At 41.8% G+C, this 17,470-nt stretch overlaps 1 protein-coding gene across 1 annotated transcript in view; it reads right to left on the bottom strand.

Moving 5' to 3' along the window:
• Positions 1-3,168, bottom strand: part of LOC108317654 (A disintegrin and metalloproteinase with thrombospondin motifs 12-like) — a 12,477-nt gene extending 9,309 nt beyond the window's left edge. The window contains exon 1 of the mRNA XM_017548303.2: positions 2,793-3,168. Coding sequence (XP_017403792.1) covers positions 2,793-2,919 — 127 coding nt within the window. The 5' untranslated portion in view covers positions 2,920-3,168. The remainder of the gene's footprint in view (positions 1-2,792) is intronic.
• Positions 3,169-17,470: the final 14,302 nt, after the last annotated feature.

The following is a 17,470-nucleotide window of genomic DNA, read 5'->3' as shown; positions in this document are numbered from 1 at the left end:
GGAGAGATAGCAAGGGGAGAAATGCCAGATGTAGGTGATGGAGAGGAAGGCAGCAAATCACACTGCCACGTGTGTTCCTATGCAACAATTTTGCATGTTCTTCACATGTACCCGAAAACCTAAAATGCAATAAAATAAATGGGAAAAATTAAAAAAAAAAAAATGGTGGCCAGGCATGGTGGCTCATTCTTGTAATCCTAGCATTTTGGGAGGTCGAAGTGGGAGGATCACTCAAGGCCAGGAGTTCAAGATCAGTCTGGGCAACATAGCTAGACCTCATCGCTATAAAAAAAACAAATAAAAATTTTCAAAACTAAGAATGAGATGATCTTTGAAATAATTTGCAAGTTTAAACGTTCAGGATTTGAGTGCATTCAAAAATGTTATCAAAGTGGACATGGAAGTCTAAGGAGATTGGTTATTTGTGAGGCTGTAGGTAGGTCATTTGGAGGGAAAACCCAGACTATCCTAATCCCAAATAGCCTTAGAATTTCCTTCTCTACTAGTTTGCCCTCATCTATCCCTTCCTCCCTCTTTCCCACTCCCCTTAATTCTAAATGTAAGTCTGCTTAGAAATTTCTCTGTTGCACCAAATGTGAATTATTTGTAAATCCACTAGGGAATCGATTATGGTTGGTGAAATGCTTTTAAAAACTGAAATTACTGGTGTGGTGGTTCACACCTGTAATCCCAGCACTTTTGGAGGCTGAGGCAGGCAGATCACCTGAGGTCAGGAGTTCGACACAGCCTGCCTCAGCCTCCAAAAGTGCTGGGATGAGCAACATGGTGAAACCCCATCTCTACTAAAAATACAAAAATTAGCTGGGCATGGTGGCTCATCTCTGTAATCCCAGCTACTCAGGAGGCTGAGGCAGGAGAATCACTTGAACCCCAGAAGTAGAGGTTGCAGTGAGCCAAGATGGAGCCATTGCACTCCAGCCTGGGAGACAAAGAATAACTTCATCTCAAAAAAAAAAAAAAATTATTTTTAAACCTAAATAAATATATACCACCAATAAGCTTGGAGCACTTTATAGGTTTTTTTTTGAGCATTGGATACTCTCAGCGCATAGCTCTACATAGAGATGACTAGGGAAAATAATCATATCTCACTTTCCAGAGAGCAAAAACCATGGCCCCGTGGTGTCTGCTTCACACCAAGCTGAATTCCCTTACAAAGAAGATGTAGCACAAACAGAGCTGAAAACCAACCCAGGAGAATGTGTGTCTTTGAACCAAATCATCTCCCAATGCCCTGGGAAGTGTTTGCAGGCTTTGTTTGTGCTGCCCCAGAAGAGAGACTTTTCACAAAGGAACTGTTTTTCAAAGAACAACAAGCCCTGCTATTTTAAACTTGGGAGTGGGAGATTGTATCTGGACCGTTTACACAAGTGAGTGCTGGCTGATTGACATCTAACCCCAGTGCTTGCCGGCTCCAGCTTTCCAAGTAAAGCAAAGAGAAGGACTTGCTTCTGATACTTCTTGAGGCCACAGCAGATTAATTCTCCAGCAATGTTTGAATTTTACAACATGGGCAGAAAACCCTCATTAGAAATCCTAAACAAGGATAGGCTGGTGATGTTTATCATTCAAGTGTCCTTGGGAATTAAAGGGATGTCAGAAAGCCACGGAGGACAGTTCCAGAGACTTCAGCACAGTCAGCAAACACAGGACTGTGTGAATGCCAACCCAGTGCTCTGTGTGCATGTGCATATGTGTGTGTGTGTGTGTGTGTGTGTGTGTGTGTGTGTGTGTGTACATGTGGATGTGTGCATGCATGCACATATATCCCTATTATTGCTGTAGGACAGTGCTCCATGATTCTAAGAGTCAGGCTACCTGGGCTCAAAACCCTGATCCACATTAGCTGGGTTCATAAGCTCTCCCAGCTGCAGCTTCCTCATCTGTATAGCAGGGACAGCAACACTGGGACCTGCACCCTGGAAGGCTACTGCCAGTGGTCAGATGGGCTGACACAGATTGCCATGCGGGCCATTGCTGCTGCTAGGACTGTTTACCCCCAGAGATACAATGAACCCCTCACCAAACACGAAGGTGTCTCTGACCCTTCCAGGTCCAAGAAACGGCTGAGTGTTAGGCTTAAAAGAATAAAAACAACAACAAATTGTCCACCAGAACGCTTCCAATGCTTTTTACAATAACACGAGTTCAGAAATCAGAAATAGAAGCAGCCAGCTGTGGTCAGCGCGACAGGACAGGAAAAAAGTGAACCCTTCCCGAGGTATATTTCCCCCAAAAGGACTGTTCTTTTAAAAACACAACCCTAAATCTTTCCAGGAAACCAAAACACAGCCAAAGCTGCTCAGTAGGGGGACAGAATCACATTTCCCCTTTCCTGACCAGAAGTTTAAAACGAACTAGAAACAGTGCTGTGACTGCCAGCAGCCAGTTGGCACTTTAAAAAAAATAATGATTTTCCATGTTCAGGGTCTGAAAGAAAGGGAATCGAAACAGTACAGCATTCAAAGAGGAGACAAAAGAGAAAAAGTGACCAGCTACCTCTTGGGTCTTTCAAAGACCGCAGTGTCATCCCTGTAAAAGAGAAAGCAAGGTATTCACCTTTCTGTAAGAATGAAGGACTCATCACCTGAAGCCCTGAATTCTGAGAAAGCCTAGGTTCCTGAGCTCCCAGCCCAGATTTTTTTTATAACGCAGCCAAATGGCTTTGCAGAGTTCAATTCTGCCGGGTGGGGGAAGGGAAACGGGAGCAGCAAAGTTCCTGCATGTCTTACCACCACCGTTTTAAAAGGAAATTAAGAAAAGTCACTAACCTTGTCTCCTGTCCGGGAAGCTAAACGGGCCTGGCTGAGGCTGTCTCCCATGGCAAAGCGCCCCAAAGTTGAGGAGCTGAGCCACCATGGAAAGGTTTGCAAGCCAGCTCCGCTGGGCACATGGCATGATTCAGTTGTTGGGGAGAAGAAAAGTCAAAAAAGTTTCAACCCTCAGCTCCAGAAGTGAAGTGCTCGCCTGAGGCCCAGCAGGAAGATGCAGGGGTGCATGGTCCAGGCGCGAGAAGGCAGTGACTGCAAAGCTGCCCGCGATCTCCCTGTGCTTTTTTCAGCAGAAAGGGGCTAGACACCTTTTACCCCTCCCTCCTCCTGAAAGGGGGAGTGATTCAGCTAACAGTGTCCGCTGTCCGCGGGGTGTGGATGGGCCAGAGCGGGAGGGCGCAGCCCACCCCGGTTCCCACCCCGGTTCCCACCCCGGTCCCCACCCCTCCGCCTCCCGCATGCCCCGGGGCCTCGCAACCCGCTCGGTGCACCGTCCTCCGGGACTCCCACCCCCGCGCTCCTCCGGCCCCGCCCCGAGCGGGGGCCCAGCCAGCCGAGCTGACCGAGCCGGCCAAATAGGGGAGCCTTGGGAGAGCCGCCCTGGTCCGCATTCGAGGAAGCTGCGAGTGAGAGGCCCCCAGGACAGCCCCCCAGAGTGCTGAAATACGGGCGCAACACGAAGAGAACAAAGTTGGGGCAGAGGCGGCCCCACTCCCTCCGTCCTTCGGCGCTGAGCGCTGCCCCCACCCCTGCTGTTCTCCAAGTTCCTGAACTTTTCCCAACATCGCTCTATCAAGTCTCCTCACCCACTCGGACCGCTCTGGGATTCTCTTCCACTGGAAAAAAACTCATAGGCAATTTTTGTCTTTGCCAAGTCACACAAAGGGAAATGGGCTGCGCTAATCTGCCACTGCGGCCTCAGCCAAGCCCCCTCATCTCTGCAATGAGGCGACTGCAGCAAATGCCCGTGGGTCTCTCTGAGTCTGCAAGTCTCTAGGCAGCTTTTCGGCTTTTAGAACCCCATCTTTCCTGGCCCACCTCCATTCACTCAAAAGGAAACCAGGAGAGTGGAGGAAGGAAGTCAGCCCGGGAAGGTGTTAAGGTATCTCCCCAGTTTCCCTGAACTGGCTACACTGGAGGGGGCGTCCATCCATTCAGAGGCTCAAGCTCTTACATTTGTGAGAGAAATCTAAAACTAGGGCGCTTGCCAGGCATCTTGAGAATTTACTGGGCTAATCCAGCCAAGATTTTTCACCTCTGAGCTGAAACAGACCTCCTTACTCCATCCAGGAAGAATTCAGCCCCAATATTGAATTTTCCCTGGCTGCCAGCCAACCACATGTGTTCATGGAGAGGTCTGGGATACCAACTCACCCAATCTTGAATAGGGACACAGCCTCCAAGGCAAACTCAGTGGCCCGCATGCAAGGTGGTCCTCTCAGATCTGGAACACATGGGCACCAAGACTTTTAGAGGTATATGCTAGTTTTCTATTATTGCTGTTACAAGTTACCATAAATTCAGTGGCTTGAAACAACTCAAATTTTTTATGTTACAGCTCTTGAAATCAGATATCTGAAACTGGTCTCACTGGGCTAAAATCAACGAGTTAGCACAGCTGCATTCATTTCTGAAGACTCTAGGGGAGAATCTGTTGTCTTGCCTTTTCCAAATTCTAGAGGCCACCTGAATTCCTCAGCTCATGGCCCTCTTCCCCCATCAAAGCTAGCAATGGCCCTTTGAGTATTTCTCACGTCACATCACTCTCTCTTCTTCCCCCCTTTTCCACTTACAAGGACCTTTGCGATTACGCTAGGCTCATCCTGGTTATCCAGGATACTCTTTAATCAGCTGATTAGCAACCTTAGTTCCATCTGCAACCTTAAATCCCCTTTGCATGTAACAGAACATGTTTTGTCGTCACAAGCAAGTCAAAGAACTACTCTGAGCCTTTTCTCTGTTACATAAACATTAGGCAGCAGGGTCCCAACTGGAGTCAAAAGACATTCAGATAACACAGGCACGGTGACCTGCACTTGCAAGGGCATTGAAGAGCCACTTGGACCAGAATTCCTTTTGGTTCTTTTCCTTTCTTCCTCTTCCCTTCTTCTTTGCTTCCCTTTACCCTTTCCTTCTCTCTCTCTCTCTCTCTCTCTCTCCTTCTTGTACTCTTCCTGTGACTCTTTTTCTTCCACTTTTTTTTTCCTCCTGCTGCTCCTTTTAACAGCAAGCAAGATCTTGTCCAAGGGCAAGGTCACTCCCAGGCCCTAGAGAAGAGAATTGTCTCTCAGGCAGAAACCTAAAGAACTCTGGAGAACTGCTGAGTTCCACCAATATCAGGGATGATCAGGGATGATGCACTGAACACTCTGGCCTCACAGTTTAGCCTTTTCCGCTCTAATAGCATTTCCCTTATTCTTTCTCCCATATACTCTCAAGACTATAACCAGGAATATCTATTACCTGGAAGTCACCTGAGACTGAAATATTAAAATTATAAAATCTTACCAATGCTTTGTATTCTGCCAGCCCTTCCAAGCTTTTATACCCAGTACCTTGGATCTTCAGCCTAATAGGAACCTCTAGTCCCTTGATCTCCTCATCTTTGGTTTTCTAATAATCAGCATCTCTCTGGGCTCACCACCTTTTCTACCCAGTCATACCCTTTGATCCGTCTCCTTAAACCAGTAGATTTAACACCTGATATCTTGCTCATCAAAGTCTAACGTTGTTTTACCCCAGCTGTTGATTTTCTCTGCTCTCTGTTTCCAAGGCTGTTGAAAAAGCTCACATAATTACAACTAATGGTGCAACTATCAATTCATGTCTCCAACTTTAGCAAGTTCTCAACACAACTTAGCACAAATATACATTCTGCTGCTACTCTATAGTTCCTCCTACTCTCTCCAGAATTTACAGAATCTCTCCAAAGCTCGGAGTTTCCTAACTATAGAGAGAAGACTTAATCCTCCTCAACTTTGCTTCTGCTTAGTGGGAAAAGATAATAAATCCCCTTGGTAACCAAGGTTGGTAGCAATAAAAAGCCACCTACCTTTCCTGCCCACTGTAGGTAGCAGAACTGTGAATCACTGCATAGTCTCCAAACCATCCCTGAGCTTGTGCAAACATGCTGCCCGTGAGGAAAAACTACAAAACCGTACAAGATTCCAGAGTCGAATGATAGCTAAGAACAGCAAGCATTTATTACATGCTGACTATGTATTTGGCTCTGTGCTAAAGACTATATGGGCTTTACTTAAACTTCACAAAAAACTTATTATGTGAGTACCATTAGCATCTTCATTTTATAGATGAGGAAACAGACACTGAAAAGTTAAGTAACTTGCCTAGGATTAAGTGGCTATGAAAGTAAAATCAGAATGAAACAGTAAAGTTCAGAGAAGTTAAGAGATGTAGCAAAACCACTAACTCAATTCAAATGTAGATCTGCTTTACTTATGGCCCCTAGTAATGTCCTCATCCACAAAAAGTGGAGAGGATTAGAATACTGACATACAGACATCATCAGAATGCCTTGGGTGGTAGTTTAGTTCATTATAGTACTTTCCATGTAAAAATGTCACTTGTGACCGAAGATCTAAGATATCTCACAAAGAGCTCCCTCTGTTTCGTTAGCAAATAAGGCAGAAAAAATGTTCATACTTTCCTAATAAACCCTTAGGATCACAAGAAATGGCTGAAGTTCAAGGAAAATTAGCTCAATGCATCTTTCAGAACTGTCATTAGCATTGGACAGACAAAAAAATAAATTGCCAGTGGCCAAAAAAACCCTGACTTGGCCCTAAGAATCACAAATAAATATGCTACAAAAAGAGACTTTGCATCTATTAATTCTGCCTAAATACCACAATCATCATCTCACAACAAAAATTATTGTATCACACCTTACCGTTTTTAAGGTGTTTCCCCTAAGCAGGTCAAAGGGTAGAAGAGAGAAAAATCTTCATCTGACATTTTCAAGAGTAGTTAGACCTTAACTCCACCTGGAACTCAAAAAGTAGTGACTTCGAACATCACATTTAAATATTGTTACCACATGTACTATTTTCTTTAAAATTTTCCTGCAGCCAGACCTCACAAGAATTCACTCAAGTTACTGAGAACACAAAAGTCTCTCTCTTTTTTTAACTCCATTTCCAACTTAGCTGTAAGTTTGAGATTGTTTCTAAATTTTGTTAAATTATTAAATGTCATAGTCTATTCTCATTCTTCATAATAATTGAATACTTGGTAGAGATGCTGTAGAATTTTTGGAAATTAGGGAGGCTTATAAAGACACATGTATCTATTATATTCTAGAACTTAGCCAATCAAATGTCCATGTATGGTAGTTTTTGGTGCGAATGGGCAAAAGTGTCCATGAGGACAGTTGTGGATCTTATCACTACCAGATTGGTCTTATGTTGGTCCTGAACCACATGGACACTATTCCCTTTCTTTCATCCAACCTTAAAGATTAAAGATGAGTTAAAGTGTGCCCACGTTTTCCCACAGAGAGGAAGAAATTAGGGGTGAATTGTATCAGGGACACTTTCAGTACTACCCATTTAGCCAAAAGAGAATACTTTATTTATTTATTCAACAAATATTATTGACTGTCTACTATGTCCAGTCACTGGGAATGGAGCAATGAATGAAATAGAGTCTCTTGCCTCATACATGCATGCAAATGCTCTAGTGTAGATTTGTGGGAGGTAGAGAGATAGAAAATAAACAAATAAGTAAATATAGAATATGTGCTATACATATACACCATAGAATATTATGCAGCCATCAAAAACGATGAGTTCGTGACCTTTGTAGGGACATGGATGAAACTGGAAACCGTCATTCTCAGCAAACTGACAGAGGAGCAGAAGATCAAACACCGCATGTTCTCACTCATAGGCGGGTGTTGAACGATGAGAGCACATGGACAAAGGGAGGGGAGCACTACACACTGGCGTCAGTTGGGGGGACATGGGGGAGGGATAGTGGGCGGTGGGGAGTTGGGGAGAGACAGCAGGGGGAGAAATGCCAGATATAGGTGAAGGGGAGGAAGGCAGCAAATCACACTGCCATGTGTGTACCTATGCAACAATCTTGCATGTTCTTCACATGTACCCCAAAACCTAAAATGCAATTTAAAAAATAAATAAATAAAATATATATATGTATATATATATATACATATATATATATACACACATATATATATAAAGAATATGTGCTATAGTGATGAAGCAAAGGAGAACAAGAAGCAGGCTAAGGAGGACAAGGAGTGACTGAGAGAGGCAGGTTACAATTTCATATGAGGAAGGTCAAGAGTGATCTCTCTACTAAGATGATATTAGCATCAGCCTGAAGCAAATAAGAACCTGAGCAAAATAGTTATCCAGGAGAAGACTATTCCAGGCTGAGAAAGCAGCAAGAGCAAAGACTATCAATCGGGACTAAGTAGAAATATGCTTGGAGAGCTCAAGAAAAGCAAGGAGCTTCGTCTGGCTGGAGTGCATGGGCAAGTGGAGAATGAAGGTAGAAGTGGGGACATTGTGTGGGTCCTTAGAGACCATAGTGATGACTTTGGGTTTTACCATAAGCAAATTAAGAAGCATTGGGGATTCTGAATAGAGAAGTGACAAGAACAGTCTTAGGAATTAAAAGGATCTCTTTGGGTGCTGGGATGAGAATGACTATAGAGAGGTAAAGGCAGATGCACAGAGAGCACTTAGGAGATTGATGGGTTAGCCCAAGTAAGAGATAATGGTGGATTAGATCAGGTGGTAGCAAAAGACAGAGAGAATTAACCAGATTCTGGATTTATTCTGAAGGTGGAAACAACGGGACTTTTTGATCGTTTGGATGTGTGGCACAAGAGAAAGCAAGAAGTCACAGATGGCTAAAAGGTTTAGCATTGCCAGTAATTAAGATGGGGAAGATGGGAGGTAGAAAATATTTGGTGGGGAAAGTCAGAAATTCAGTTTGAGACATGTTTAGATGTCTCTTAGACATCCAAATGGAAATGTCAAGTAGGTTGTTGGAGATACAAGACTGAGCTTCAGATAGAGGTCCAGGTTGGAGGTAACCATTTGGAAGTCATAGTAGTTATATGCATGAGAGTACCTGCTGAGTGAATTCATCAGACAAGAAAGTAGACATGGGGACTAAACTCTGAGGTGCTGCAATATTTAGAGCTATAGGAAATAAAAAGAAATCAGTAAAGACCAAAGAGTGAGCAATTAGATAAGAAGAGAGTCAAGACAGCGTGTTATCTTTGAAATCAAGTGAGAAAGGAGCTGTTATTCCATAACTCAAACTGGAGTAAGAGCTGGAAAGGAGTCCTGGCTCTTCATACTAAGCTGCATGGAAGACAAAAATGGAAGAGTGAGACCAAAGGCTGAGTATGATCAGTTAAGAAACAACAACTCCACATACCAATAAATGCAGTTCAATCAACGTCCTTGAACTCTGTCCAGATTAGAAATTCCCTCATGAAGAGTGTTGTCAGGAAGAGGTGGGAGTACCAAGGAATGTCCACAGTCCTAGTTTACCCTGCTGTTTATGTTCTCTTAACTCACTGAGTTCAAGCAGAAACCCAAGACAGCCTGGAGTGTGCGTCTCCTCTTCAGAGCAGGAGACCAGCTGAGGGTCAGGGAGTTCTACTGCGATCTGAGAGGGCCACTGCCTGTTATTTTTCACTGCTCTTTGGTATCCTTCTAGGATCACTGAGAAAAAGACATCAGCTGTGCCCTCAAGAAAGTTTGAAGTAAGTAAATGAGATTAGTTCAGGTAGCAGCAAGAATATATAGTCATTCATCACTTGGTGGAGATGCGTTATGTGAAATGTGTCCTAAGTGATTTTCATCATTGATAATGATGATGTCACCTAAAAACTTAGAGAAAGCTAGATGGTATCATCTACTGCACATCTGGGATACATTATATGACCTATGACTCTGAGTCTACAAACCTGTATAGCATGTTACTGTACTGAATACTATAAGCAAACACATGGAAACTATTTGTGTATCCAAACATATCTAAATACAAAGAAAGTACAGTTAAAATACAGTATAAAAGATAGAATGTGGTACACCTTTATAGGGCAGCTCCATTATAATCAAATGGGACCACTGTCATATATGCAGTCCATTGTTGACCAAGTTGTTGTTATGCAGCGCATGACCGTGTCACACTAGTACCCACTCTTGTTTTCAGCTTCATTGAGGTATAATTTAACATAGGATAAGCTGAATTATTTAAAGTGCACACTTTTATAAATGTTGAGACAAATACACCTGTTTAATAATCACCACAGTAAATGTTGACATATATATATATATACCAGAAACTTTCTACTGCCCCTTTGTAACCTTGTTCTCCATCTCTACTTGCATCAACCCCAACCACAGGCAGCCACTGTTCTGTTGTCTGTTACTGCAGATGAGTTTGAATTTTCTAGAATTTTGTGTAAATAGTCTACAGTATGCACTCACTTTTGTCTGCCTTCTTAACTTAGCATACTCACTTGAGATCCACGGACATTGTGTACCAATACTTTGGTCCTTTTTATTTCTGAGTTGTATTCTATAGTATAGATATGCCACAATAGGTCTACTCATTCACCTCCTCACTATATGTCTATTGATCGTTAGAAAAATTATGGAGGGAAAACATGGTCAAGGATGCCTAGCCTAGAAGCAAGCAGGTACATGCATACTACTATTAATGTTAAAGATCTTTCCCTGGAGTTGAGGAAGCAAGGACCCTAAATGCTCCAAAAACTGCATTTCAATAGACATGTTTCTCCTCAGCATAAAATGACTTTAGGCCAGATGCAGTGACTCATATCTGTCATCCCAGGACTTTGGGAGGCTGAAGCAGAAGAATCACTTAAGCCCAGGAGTTCAAGACCAGGTTGGGCCTTCTCTACCTGCCCCCCAAAACAGTTAGCTGGGCATGGTAGTACATGCACGTAGTCTCAACTACTCAGAAGGCTGAAGTGGGAGAATTTCTTGAGCCTGGGAGTTAGAAGCTGAAGTAAGCCATGATCATACCACTACACTCCAGCTTGGGCAATAGAGCAAGACCCTGTCTCAAAAAAAAAAAAAAAAAAAAAAAAAAAAAAAAAAAAAAAAAAAAAAAAAAAAAAAAAAAAGTGACTTTAAAAGATACACGTTAACAAAAAATCAGCTTTGAAGTTAACCCTAGATTAAGAGATAAAAGATTTCCTATGGCTTTGTTGAGTCTCAACACAGCTTGCTCATCCTGCTAGAGAGAACTGAAGGTTTTCTCTACAGCCACGAGATGAGTATTTGCAGCACTTTGATTCTTTGGAGCACAGAAATGCAGACTCTGTGCTCTCAGGCATCTCTGCTAACGCCTTTATCCATCTGTGTCATGCTCTCCCAATGGTGTCCACCTTGCTGGGGGTAGAGGGGAGAGGCCTCCTTTGTTACTTTATAGCCACTCTGTGTGTTACAGGTAACACTTAACATACTGTGAGTTACTTTTTTTCTCTCACCTAAAATCTGCACCAAGTCTCTTGAGAGGCCTCCAAGAGCAAAGGGTTGTATTGATTTAGCCACTGCTTCCTAGGGTGAAGCAGTGGCCAGGATCATATTAAGGTGTTGTGATTCAGATTTTGAAGGCAAGTGTGGTGATATATCTCTGAATAGCCTGACAGAGTCTTTGAAAGCCAGTGTGAGAAAATCAGGCACACTGGTTATGTTTATTGAATACACAGGTTACTATGTAAGGCAGAAAAGAACTCACAGAAAGGAGTGATGCCGCCAAGTAGGGAATTAGAAAACAGGCAACTGAGCTGTGTTTCAGTGAGATTAGAGTTCATTAGATGCTGATGATTGATTTTCCACTTGATTATAAACTGTAGGTACAGAGATTATTTTATTCATTCCTGCATTTCCCTCAGAGATGAGCCTGGTGAATAAATATTTTATTGGAGGATGGGTGTGCGAGAGGCTGGCCTAGTGGGGAACATTCTGAGGAATGATCTGGGCTTTGAGGCCCACAGAAATGCCTCTCTATTAAAAAGAATTGGGTTCCTCGCTGAACTTCCACCTGACCTTGGGAAACAGATTCTGGAGTTAGTGTTAGTCTATTCTCTGTCTTCAGGAATAAGCTGCTTTGCAGATTTTCTGAAAGCAAAAGTAACTATTTAAATCATCAGTCGCTTAAGCAAGAAGAAGTTTGTTCATATTGACCTACGGGCCACTTGTTACAACAGACACCGCCACAGAAGGTGAGGCATTGGCTGCTGCTCAGGAGCTTTTGTGGACATGCCCTCTCTGTTGTTTCTGCATGTGGTTCTGGCTCCAGCATCTAATCTTGGAGTATAGATGAGAAAAAGAAACCAGTGGCTGGTGCTCTGCTGGTGAGGATGTGGCCACTGACACCCAATCTCATGTACACTGGTAGTTGTTTTAGGGGGAAAGGGTACAATATCTATTATTTACTTCAAAATAGTTCTTTATCAATTATTCTTGTGTGTTACTTTTACACCCTAGAAAAAAGAGGCCAGATGTAATGGCTCCCACCTGTAATCCCAGCACTTTGAGAGGCCAAGGTGGGCAGATCTTGGAAGTTTGAGAACAGCATGGGCGACATAGCAAAACCCCATCTCTACAAAAAATATGAAAATTAGCCAGGCGTGGTGGCTCATGCCTGTAGTCCCAGCTACTTGGGAGGCTGAGATGGGAGGATCACTTGAGCTAGGGGAGGTCAAAGCTGCAGTGAGCGATGATTGCACCACTACACTTCATCCTTGGCAACAGAGTGAGATCTTGTCTCAAAAATTATTTAAAATATTTTTTAAGTATTTTTTAAAAGAATATGGGCTGGGTATGGTGACTCATGTCTGCCAATCCCAACACTTTGGGATTACAGGAAGGAAGATCCTAACACTTTGGTACCAAGGCAGGAGGATTACTTGCACTCAGGATTTCGAGACTGCCTTAGGCAACAAAGTAAGACCTTGCCTCTGCTAAAAAAAAAAAAAATTAAAATNAAAAAAAAAAAAAAATTAAAATTAAAAAAAAAAAACATGAACCCAAAGAATGGTGAAGTAATATGTAATCAAAATTTTATGCTACAAGTTAGCAACTGAAAATACTTCAACTATGTTTATCTCTGATAAGTACCAGATGTTTCTTAACTAGAATGTTTAAGACATCTGGCTTGACTGAGATACTGTAGAGACAATCCCCAAACTTGTGTAAACAGGATATAAAAAAGGGATTTCTGCTTTTAATCTTGATGGAGTAATAGGGATGCAATTTGCCCTCTCAACTCAAGCAATTAAAAGATAATGGGTAAAATATATAAAACAATGGATTTCAGGCATTAGGCAAGAAGCAGCATGGGGCAATAATTCCTGAGAAAAGGCAAACAAGTGATGTGAAACCAACTAGCTTACTTTGTGGAGAGACTTTCCAGGCTGCAGTACTGGGAGGGAAGGGTAGAACCCCAAACAGCTCGATGGTCTTTCTGAATTGATGAGTCAGCTAAGAACTGGAGGAGGACAAAGTGGCTAGGAGTTTGCAGTACAGACTGCAAAAAAGGAAGGACTTTCACAAAGAAGAGAGCTACATACAGAAAGAGTTACAGAAATGTCTAGAGGATTTCCTTCAAGTCTTTAACTGAGCATTGCTCACCCCCTGCATGTGCAGAAACTACCTGAGGCAGGAGGAGAAAGAGAAAACACTAGAAAGCTTCAGGTGGAATAATGCTAGTGATTATATAGGCCAAGAAATAATTTGTCGTCCCACCAGCCAAACTGGAAAAAAAAGGCTTGTAATATACAAGGCATCATAATACTGCCTCAGTAATGAGGCAAAATTAGACCTGGAATAAAAGTTGCTCTGGTCTTACATTTTACAAAAGCAAATCTTCAAAGGAACAAACTTTATAAGTATTGAAATGTGACCAAAGTGCATGAACCAAGTGCAAGAATATTTAAAGAAATGTTTTAAATATCCAGCATCCAACAAGGTAAATTTTACTGTGTCATTCAATAAAACTAATTGCCAGGCATAAAAAGCAGAAAAAATACAGTTCAGAATAAGGAGAAAAGCCAATCAATAGCAACAGACCCAGAAATGACACTGATAAGTATTAGTAGATAAAGGTATTTTTAGAGTTGTAACAATTATATTCTATAAGTCTAAGAAAGTAAAAGATCTTGTTGAGGAAAGACATGAGAGATGAAAAAGACCCAATTCAAACTTCTAGGGATGAAGAAAACAATATCTGAGATTAAAACTGCACTGCTTAATATTACACTGGTATTAATAGTTGATTAAACACTACAGAAGAAAATATTAGTAAATTTGAAGACAAAGAAACTATCCAAAATGAAATACACAGGGGAAAAGGCTGACAAAAAAAACTGCATCGAGGAACTATGTAATAACTCCAAGCAGCCTAATTTGTATGTAATTGACGTCCACCAAAGAGTTAAGGGGGAACAAAGACTATTCGGAGAAATAATGGTCAAAATTTTTCAAAATATGAAGAAGGCTATAAACCCACACATCTAAGAAGTTTAATGAATCTCATGCACAAGAAACAAAACTACCTCAAAGATCAAGATTCAATTGCTCAAAACCAGTCAAGAAACAAAACTACCCCAAAGATCATCAAGATTCAATTGCTCAAAACCAGTGATAAATAGAAAACCTTAAAATCAGCCAGAAAAATAAGATATATTGCATGTAGAACCAAAAAAAAAGAATGAAGGAAACTTTTCACTTAAATCATTGCAAGCCAGCAAACAGTGGAGCAACAGCTCTGAACTATTGAAAGAAAAAAAAAGAAAGCTAGAATTCTATAATCATTAGAAAAACCTTTCAGACTTTTTCTCAGACACACAAAAGCTGAAGTAATTCAAACAAAAATAGACTTACACAATACATTGTTGTCTGCACAGAGTCCTGTGTTGTGAACCATCTGCGGGTCTCTCAACTGCAAATACCAGCACCTGTTCCAGTGGAGGTAGCAGGGGAGTGAAATGGACTCTGTGAGGGTCCTTAGTTTTGGTTGTTTAACACACTATTTTTGTGCTGGTTGCCTTCTGCCAGAAGGTGCTGCTTTCCAGAAAGCATCAGCTGTAGTGGTATGGAGAGGGACCAGTGGTGGGTGGGGCCTTAGAACTCCCAAGAGTATATGTCCTTTGTCTTCAGTTACCACGGTGAGCAAGAAAGGACCAATGGGTGTGGCCAGGGTTAGGCGTGTCTGAGCTCCGACTCTCCTTGGGCTGGTTGGTTCAGCTGCTGTTGGGGATAGGGGTGAGGTTTCCAGGTCAATGGAATTATGCTCCTAGGAGGATTATGGCTGTCTCTACTGTGTCATCCAGATTGTCAGGGAAGTGGGGGAAAGCCAGCAGTCACAGGTCTTATCCAGCTCCCATGCAAACCAAAGGGTCTGTCTCACTCCCACCATGCCCCTTCTCCCACCAACTGCACAAGTCTGTTTCCAGGCAGTGGGTGAGCAGGGCTGAGAACTTACCCCAGGCTATCCACCTCACAGCTGCAAAAGCCAGTTATGGCTCTCCTTCTTCCTGTGCCTGTGGAGTCTGCACACTGGATTCACGCCCTCCCCTACAATCTGGCCAGGAGACTTCTCAATCAGTTCAAACTGTCACAAAGTTCAGCTAGAGATTCCCTTTTCCCTGTGGCCTTTTTCCCAGTGCCTCTGGACGCCCTCCCAAAGGACCCTGTGAGGCCAGGCAGAAATGGTTTGCTAGGGGACCCAGCAAATTCATAGGACTTTTTCCGCTGCTTCCTCTACCCCTGTACTTTACTGGGCTCTCTCAGTTGACTCAGCTCCAGGTAAGGTTAGAATCTTCTCCCATAATCTAGACCTTCAGTTTCACCAGTATGGGTGTATGTTCAGGGACAGATGATCTCCCTTTCCCACTTCCACAGTTTGGGCACTCACAGTATTTGGGTTGTCTCCCAGGTCCTGCAGAAGCAATCTGCTTTCTTCAGAGGGTCTGTGGGTTCTCTCGGATTTTCTGATTTGTTCCTGAAGTTGTTCTGGAATAAAAACAATCATGACGGGAGCCTCCACATGCTGCTCTGTCTGTCCGAGTCCGGGCTGCAACCTAGTTCTGTCTCCGATCCGCCGTGATCCAGATTTACACATATATTGTTAGTTGACTTTAATAAATAGTACCAAGTCAATTCAATGATGAAACAATCATGTCAATAAATGGTGCTGGAACAACTGGATAATTACATGAAAAAATTTACCTTGATCTTCAATTTATACCAAATACAAATATTAATTTAAAAGGGATTATAAGGCCAAGCATGGTAGCTCATGCCTGTAATCCCAGCACTTTGGGAGGATGAGGCAGGAGGATCAACTGAGGTCAGGAGTTCAAGACCAGCCTGGTCAACATGGCGAAATCTCATCTCTACTAAAAATACAAAAATTAGCTGGGCATGGTGGCATATAATCCCAGCTACTTGGGAGGCTGAGGGAGGAGAATCACTTGAACCTGGGAGGCAGAGGTTGCAGTGAGCCAATATAACGCCATTGCACTCCAGTGAGCCGAGATCATGCCACTGCACTGAGCAACAAGAGTGAAACTCCATCTCAAAGAAAAAAGGCGTGTGTGGGGGGGTTATATTTATTTTTTAAGAGAAATTTAAGAGTTAAATATATGCAACAGTAGAAGAAACTTTAGCAGAAATTCTTAGTGAACTTGGGTTTGGAAAATATTTTTTAAATATAACCCAAAAGCTTTCATAGTTTCTAAAGATTAGTGGGAAAAAATATATACCCTCAGAGCACAAACTAAAAAAAGTCAATTACTTGGACTTCACCAAAATTAAAAACTTTGCTCTTGAAAAGACACTGCTATGAAAATGAAATGGTGAATCAAGGACTAGAAAAAACTGCTTGCAAAACATGTCTGAAAAATTATATAAATCTTGACTATGTAAAGATATCTTACTACTAAATGAATAAAACACAACCAATAAAAATGGACAAAATATTTGATGGACACTTCACCACAAAAGATTTGTAGATGCCAAATAAACACATGAAAAGACTGTTAACATCATTAGTCATTAGGGAAAAGCAAAAATTAAAACCACAATGAGATATTATTATGCAGCAGAAAAGCTAAAATTTAAAAGGCTGACCATGCCCAGTATTAATATCTTGATATGTAGGAACTAGAATTCTCTGACCCTGCTTGTAGGAATGTAAATGGTATAACTACTTTTGAAAATAGTTTGACAGTTTCTTTAAAAGTTAAATATACACCTACCATATGACCTAACCATTCTACTCTTTGGTATTTACCCAATTATCCACACAAAGATTTACACACAAATGTATATAACAGTTTCATTTGTAGTAGACAAAATCTGGCAACAATTGAAATCTATCGACAATTGAAAGAATAAACAAATTATGATATATCCTTATTGTGGAAAAATACTCAATAATAAAAAGGAGTAAACTACACTCAGTAATTGGGATAAATTGCAAAATAATTATACTCAGTGAAATAAAGCTAGATTTTTTTCTAAAGTACAAAACAAGGATACATACGATTCCATTTATATAAAATTCTAAGTAAAGCAAATGGTAGTGACTGGCAAATCAGAATGAGTGAGTCTGAATGAGAGGCAGATTACAAA

The sequence above is a fragment of the Cebus imitator genome, unplaced genomic scaffold, assembly GCF_001604975.1.
Source record: "Cebus imitator isolate Cc_AM_T3 unplaced genomic scaffold, Cebus_imitator-1.0 Scaffold205, whole genome shotgun sequence".
Classification (NCBI taxonomy): Eukaryota; Metazoa; Chordata; class Mammalia; order Primates; family Cebidae; genus Cebus; species Cebus imitator.
The sequence above is the reverse complement of the archived record's forward strand: the minus strand, read 5'-3'. Positions and strand labels throughout refer to the sequence as shown.